The sequence below is a fragment of the Wasmannia auropunctata genome, unplaced genomic scaffold (assembly GCF_000956235.1).
Source record: "Wasmannia auropunctata unplaced genomic scaffold, wasmannia.A_1.0 LD336116.1, whole genome shotgun sequence".
Classification (NCBI taxonomy): domain Eukaryota; kingdom Metazoa; phylum Arthropoda; class Insecta; order Hymenoptera; family Formicidae; genus Wasmannia; species Wasmannia auropunctata.
The window spans coordinates 3,975,888-3,982,395 of record NW_012026774.1 but is presented as its reverse complement, the minus strand read 5'-3'; the positions used below and the strand labels follow the sequence as shown (position 1 = coordinate 3,982,395).

General features: G+C 44.2%; 1 protein-coding gene across 1 annotated transcript; it reads right to left on the bottom strand.

Moving 5' to 3' along the window:
- Nucleotides 1-1,379: 1,379 nt before the first annotated feature.
- On the bottom strand, nucleotides 1,380-1,991 carry LOC105448540. The gene has a single exon (XM_011687189.1). It carries the CDS (start codon nucleotides 1,989-1,991, stop codon nucleotides 1,380-1,382), a length of 612 nt encoding a protein of 203 aa, XP_011685491.1.
- Between the last annotated feature and the right edge of the window lie 4,517 nt (nucleotides 1,992-6,508).

The window sequence follows — 6,508 nt, the reverse complement described above, 5'->3', positions numbered from 1 at the left end:
TCTATTAAATTTCGATGCTCCTATCCTCTCCCATCTTTCCGTCCTCTGCCTTTCCCTTTTCCTCCTCTCCAATTCTTCAAAGCAAACCTCCCCCCCTTGATTCTCCCATTCCTGCAACTTTACCCCCCTATCCTCAAAAAACTGCCATCTCTCTTCTTCCCATCTCGATAACTTTGCCCCTTTCTCTATTCTTTCTCTCATCTCTCTTAGACATTCCTGTGCCAAAATACTTCTCTTTCCTTCCCACAACCTCTTTTCAAATCCCCACGCTCTTCTCCCCGCTCTGCTTCTCAACATTTCCCTTTGTATCTTCTCCCTAATCAAATACCCCGGCGTCCTGCTCTCAACACCCAATACCCATCTCAGAAACCTCTCGTGTAATTTTTTCCACCCCTCTCTCTCTTTCCACCCCCATATTTCCACCCCGTATCCCATCACTGTCCACACTAACGAATCGAACAACCAGATCCTCCTCCTTCAATCCTTCCCAAATCTCCTTTTTCCTATCCCCCACACTTGTCCCATTATTGCCGCCGCCTTCGCTATCCTCTCCCTCATATGCGCCTCCTGTCCACCATTCCTCTGTATCATATATCCCAAATACCTAAATACCTTTGTCTCTTCAATTCTCTTTCCCTTCCATCACCATGCCACTTTACTCATCCTCCCTCCCCCTCTCTAAATCTCACTATCTTCGTCTTCCCCACATTTAACTCTAAACCCTTCCCATCCAAGTACCTTTCTAATCTCTCTATCATACTCTTCATTTCACCTTCATTCTCTGCCAGCAGTACCATGTCATCCGCGTATGACAAGGTATATATTTTTCTCCCCCCCAGTCTGACTCCTCCCCACTTCACCTTGCCCATCTCCCCTTCCAAATCCACTGTCAGCAAATTGAACAAGGCTGGGCTCAACGGGCACCCCTGCCTCACTCCTCTCGCCGTCCAAAACTCCCTCCCTATTTCACCTCCCACCCGTACTCTACTCTTTACTTCTCTCAAAACTTCTCCTACCCTCTCCACCAAACTCTCTTTTACCCCCCTCTCTCTCATGCTTCTCAGCAATATTCCTCTGTCCACCGAATTAAACGCCGCCTTCAAATCTACAAACATGGCTATTAATTTCCCTCTCTTTTTACTAATTTGTCTATTTATTAAATAATTCAACACAAAAATGTTATCTACCGTCCCCATACCCTTCCTAAACCCCGTTTGATTCGGTGGAACTATACCTTTCCCATCCACCTCCTCCCTTAATCTTTCCGCTAACGCCGCTGTATATACTTTATACAAAGACGGCATTATAGTCACCCCTCTGTAGTCCCCTGTACTCTCCCCCTGTCCCTTCTTCAATATCGGTACCACAACCCCCTCCTTTCATCCCTCTGGCCAACGTTCCCCCTTCCATATCTCGTTACAACACCAACGCACCCAATCCTCCGTCTCTTCCCCTCCATACTTCCAAACCTCTCCTGGTATCCCATCCACTCTCATTGCCTTCCCATCTCTTATTTTTCCCAACACTCTGCTAATTTTCTCTTTCCCCAACTCTCTTTCCTCCACCTCCCTTTCTGTTCTTTCCTCCCCCTTCACTACCCTACTCTCCACTCCCCTTAACACCCCTCTAAAATATTCTTCCCAATCTGCCATCCTTATACTCTCATTTATCCTTGTCTTCCTCTTCCTTTCCCCACCTACAATTCTCCATACCTGTCCCTCCGTTTTCGCCTCTTTTACCTTCTTTTCCCATCTTTCATTCTCCTCCCATTTCTTCAGTTCACACAATTCCTTATACTCTCTCTTTTCTCTCCTGTACTCCCTCCCCTCACCTACCTCCCTCTTCCACCTTCTCAACGCCTTCCTTACTATTCTTTTTTTCTCCCTGCAATCTCCATCCCACCAACTCCTTCCCCAGTTCCTCTCCCTTCCTTTTCTTTCTGCCTCCATCCTTTCTATCATATTCTTTATTCCCAATCCCACTTCCCTCATCATAGTCTGCACATCCCCCCTTTCTCCCACCTCCCCTTCAATCCCTGATAAAATTTCTTCCTTCCTTCCTCGTCCCACACTCCCCTCTGCATCCCTTTACCTCTCCTTTCCTTCCTTTCCTTCCCTCCGCTTTTCATCCATACCACTACAGGATGGTGATCCGAATCCACCAGATCTCCCACCTCCAACCTTTCTATTTCCTCCCTTATCCCTTCCTCTACCAATACATAATCGATCACCGATTCCCCTCTGCCGCCCGTGTACGTCCAGCTTCCTTCCTCATCCCCCCTTTCCCCTCCATTCAATATTGCCCATCCCTTCTCCCTAATATACTCTATTAGTAATCTACCCTCCTTATTTATCTTCTTATCCCTCGACTTTCTTCTTGCCATTTCCTCCTCTCCATCTTCTCCGACTATACTTCCCCCTCCACCCCTGTCCTCGCATTAAAATCTTCCCCAACCAACGTTTTCACTCCTTCCCGCCTTTTCTCCATCCATTCGCCCAACTCTCATAGCTTCTTTTTCATGTCACCATTTATGTATACTCGCACCACCCTTAATCTTTCCATCCCATATTTAATCTCTCCCCATATAATACTCTCCCTTTCCTCACCCGTCTCCTCCCTCCGTACCACTATCTCCCTTTTTATTCCTAGTATTATCCCCCCCATCGCTCTCCCTCTCCTGTTCCTTTTACTCGCCCCCTGCAACTGTCACTCATATCCTCTCGGCAATATTTCCCTTACATTCCTCCAATTTTTCACTTCCCCTCTCTCCGTCTTCCATATCGCCATCTCCCTCTCCAATTTATCTATCCTCTCTCTTAATTCCCCTCTCTCCTTACTCCATTTTTCCTCCCTATCCCTCCACTTCCCCTGCATCCTTTCTATTTCCTGCCTCATCATCTCTCTTTGCTTCCCCGCTCCCCTTCTTATCTCCTCCCCCAGCGCCCTTAAACCTTTCCTCATTTCCCTCTTTAACTCCTCTCTTAATTCTCCTATTAGTTCCTTCATTTCCTCCTTCATCCCCCAATCCTTCGGCGATCTCCAACTTATTGCTCCTCTTAAATGCCTCCTCCTCCTTCTTCCCCCCTCCTCATATTCCCTCTTTCTCTTCAAATATTCCTCCGAATTACTCCCCACACTGTCACGTCTCTCCCTTCCCACCTTCTCTATACTCTTTGACATTTTCCTTTTTAACTTTCTTCCCACTCCCCCGGTTTTCTCTCTGTATCTCCCCTAATCCTCGCTCTCTGCCACCACTTTCCCGCCTTTCTCTCTACACTCTGCCTACTCTATGCTCCAACTCCGGCTCGCTCCCGCGCTTTTCTGCCTGACTCCCAGCGCCTCCACCCTCTTCCAATCCCTCCCTAACCTAGCACACCCTGTCCTCTCTACCTTCCTAACTCGCCCTAAACCCTTTTCCCTACTCTCCCTCCAACTCCACACACTCCCCAAAGCCTTACCCTGTTCCTCCACCCACCAATTCACACTCTATCACTCCTACTTTCACACTGCCACTCTACATACGCTCACACAAAAACACCTTTCATCCACTTACTCTACCGGAAACGGAAGCCTAGTGTAGACAAATATATTGGTTATTAAATTTTTGATATTTCTACGAAATAGATGTGTCAAATCTGTTCGAATAATTAATTGTTCCCAGAAATGTAGGCATAAAGATTGGTTTCGGGTTGAGATATTTAAATGACACTATAAAACTCGTTTTGCTTTAATAACGAGAGTCATCTGTTATATTTTTTATCATAAAGTTAAATTTAATGTTTTATTTTACATATTACGTCATATTTTTTCAAAAAATAGAATAATAAAATAACAATATAAAATACAATATAAAATAAAATTAATTTGTTAATTTTGCTATTGATCGAATTAGAAAAATAGTAATTAAAAAAAATTTTCTGTACAGTGAATTAAATTTTTTTAAAGATGCAATTGTCTTACAAAAGATAATTTAAAAAAAAATAAAAAGGCAATATAAAATTGATTAATTATAAATAATGAAATATAAAATGTGTATATAAGGACAAAACAAAGTCCAAGACAATGAAATACAAATAAAGTGTATCTTAAATAATTTGTTATCATTTTATATTTTATCAATTTCATGTCATTCGTTTATGTAACATTATTCAATTTTATTATGCAAATACAAAAACTACTTCTTATATATGTCTCAAAATAGGTAATTACTTTTATTTATGCTAAATTATTCTATTTTAAATGCAGAAAATCATAAAGAAACAAAAAACAAAATTTTTACAGCTTAAAATATATGTACTGTGACGTAACGTTTTTCGACAACGTCCGTCACAAGTGCTCATTAGCGCGACCACGAAGGCAAAAGCGGATCCTGCGGCCTCCAATTTTCGAGAGCGAGCGCATCCGCAATTGTACCGTGTTTTGCGACTTATTTCTGTAATAGATGTAAGTAAGTAGGTCATTCCGCGACCGAGAAAAGCGAGTGACGGCGACTGTACGGAAGAGATTGTTGTGTTAAAATGTCGTTTCACCAGCTCCAAGCGACGACGACCAGAAGACGAGAGGCTACCGAGACGTCCAGCCAGACGGGAGCACAGGTCACAGGCGTAATCACTACTTCTTTTTCTTCTGTACGGAGCCCTCTTACTGCAGTCCATTTTTACAGAACCGTCGAAGCCAGCCACCGGCCGTGCCAAGAGCCCGGAAGACAAAGGGCGCAGGAGAGCCGACCACCAGGGCTCGCTTCCAGATTGCGAGGGCGAGAGGCCCTCCCAGCGAGTTTTAATTAAAGTTTCGCGCCCGTTAGGTCACAGCGGGTCACGGAGTCCGCGACCACCGCGACCCGCCTGCGGCGCAGGGGGTCACGCAAGAGGAACTCACGTGACAGAAAGAGGCCGCCGGAACCGGCAGATGGCCCCGCTACCAACGTGCTCCCGTCGCCGCACAGGACCAGCACTCGTGCCGTGATCGTCACCTAGACAAGACGCACTTTGTAAAGGACACAGGATCCAATGCCGAGCCTAAGTATCGAGAGCTGAGACAAACGAGGAGTCGGGGAGCATACGGTGAGACGAACGTCGCTAAGTTATAAAGTCGCCGATTCTCGCAGAACGAGAGGGCCATGTACCGAGTTATTTTACGTGACGGGCGTAACGAGGGGGTAATCACTACATAAAATGTTGTCCTACAGATTACATGATTTCATTAGATTTCATACGATTTCATCTGATTACAAATGATTTCATCTGATTACACAATGATTTCTGGTGATTGCATATGTAATCATCAGATTTCTAGTGATTACAATGATTTTATTTGATTAAAAACACATATTCGATTGCTTATTTGTTTTAAATAAAATAATTATAAGACATTGGTCTTTGTAAATTCAAATTGAACTTCATCTGATTAGAAAGTAAAAAAACTTACGCAATTTGAGGCTAAAAAAATATACATACAGGGTGTCCCGTAACGCTTAATTAATATTTCAAGGCGTGAAAGAGAATGAAATTTTGAACTAAAAGTTCCTCTTTCAATTTTGGCTCAGACCATTATTTACAGAGTTATTAACGAATAAAGTTAATCAATCAGATCGCGCTAAGCCGGAATACGCAGGAGCGTAGCGTGCCGTACGTGCGGCTCTTCGCGCTCACTTCACAGGAGAATGTATGTGAAGTGAGCGCGAAGAGCCGCACATACGGCACGCTACGCTCCTGCGTACTCCGGCTAAGCGCGATCTGATTGATTAACTTTATTCGTTAATAACTCTGTAAATAATGGTGTAATGGAGATAATGTAATAGAAGAGAGAGAGGAACATGAAAGTAGGGATGAGGTAGGAGAGGTGGGGGACGGGCCCACAAAGAGAGGTACTGAAAGCGAAGGCGAAAGCAGTCGGAGCTCGAGCCACGTTCCCGAAACTTCTTGACGTGGCAACGAATACCACGAGTGCCGGAGCATCCCAGACATGGAGTATTGATGGCTATGACCGTGAGAGGAAGATGATTTCCTTAACCCATGCATGATTTTGATGGCGACGCTCATAAATTGAAAGAGGACTCGAGATTTGGCTGGGTCCCTATAGCCAGTAGACGGAGAACTCCAAGGTTGCGCACGGCACGGAACGTGGCTCCCATCGAAGACAAGCTCCAGCATCAGCAACCCGTATTCAGCTAAGTAGAGTTCGTATTTTCTCTCTTTCTCTCTCCCGCGTGTATTGACGTCGATGGCTTTATTGTAATTTGCGCATTTATATAATTCTTCTGTATAAGCGACGGAGATATGAACGTGTACATATCTGAATATCATCATCAGGAGACGCGGTAGCGTCTCCCGCCAAGTACATTTTTTCGCTACATAACGGTCAGGAAATATTTTTGTACTTACAGAGACGCTACAGTGTATCCTTTACCGGACGGATAACGTTTCTATAGCAATAAATTATTATATCTTTTAATTATATGAATATTATCGGTAAATGCCTATTTTGTGAAAAAAGATCGGAAGAGCAC

What these genes read in the sequence shown, in the direction of transcription:
- LOC105448540 (XM_011687189.1), bottom strand. Translation starts at nt 1,991, where the DNA reads ATGAGGGAAGTGGGATTGGGAATAAAGAATATGATAGAAAGGATGGAG.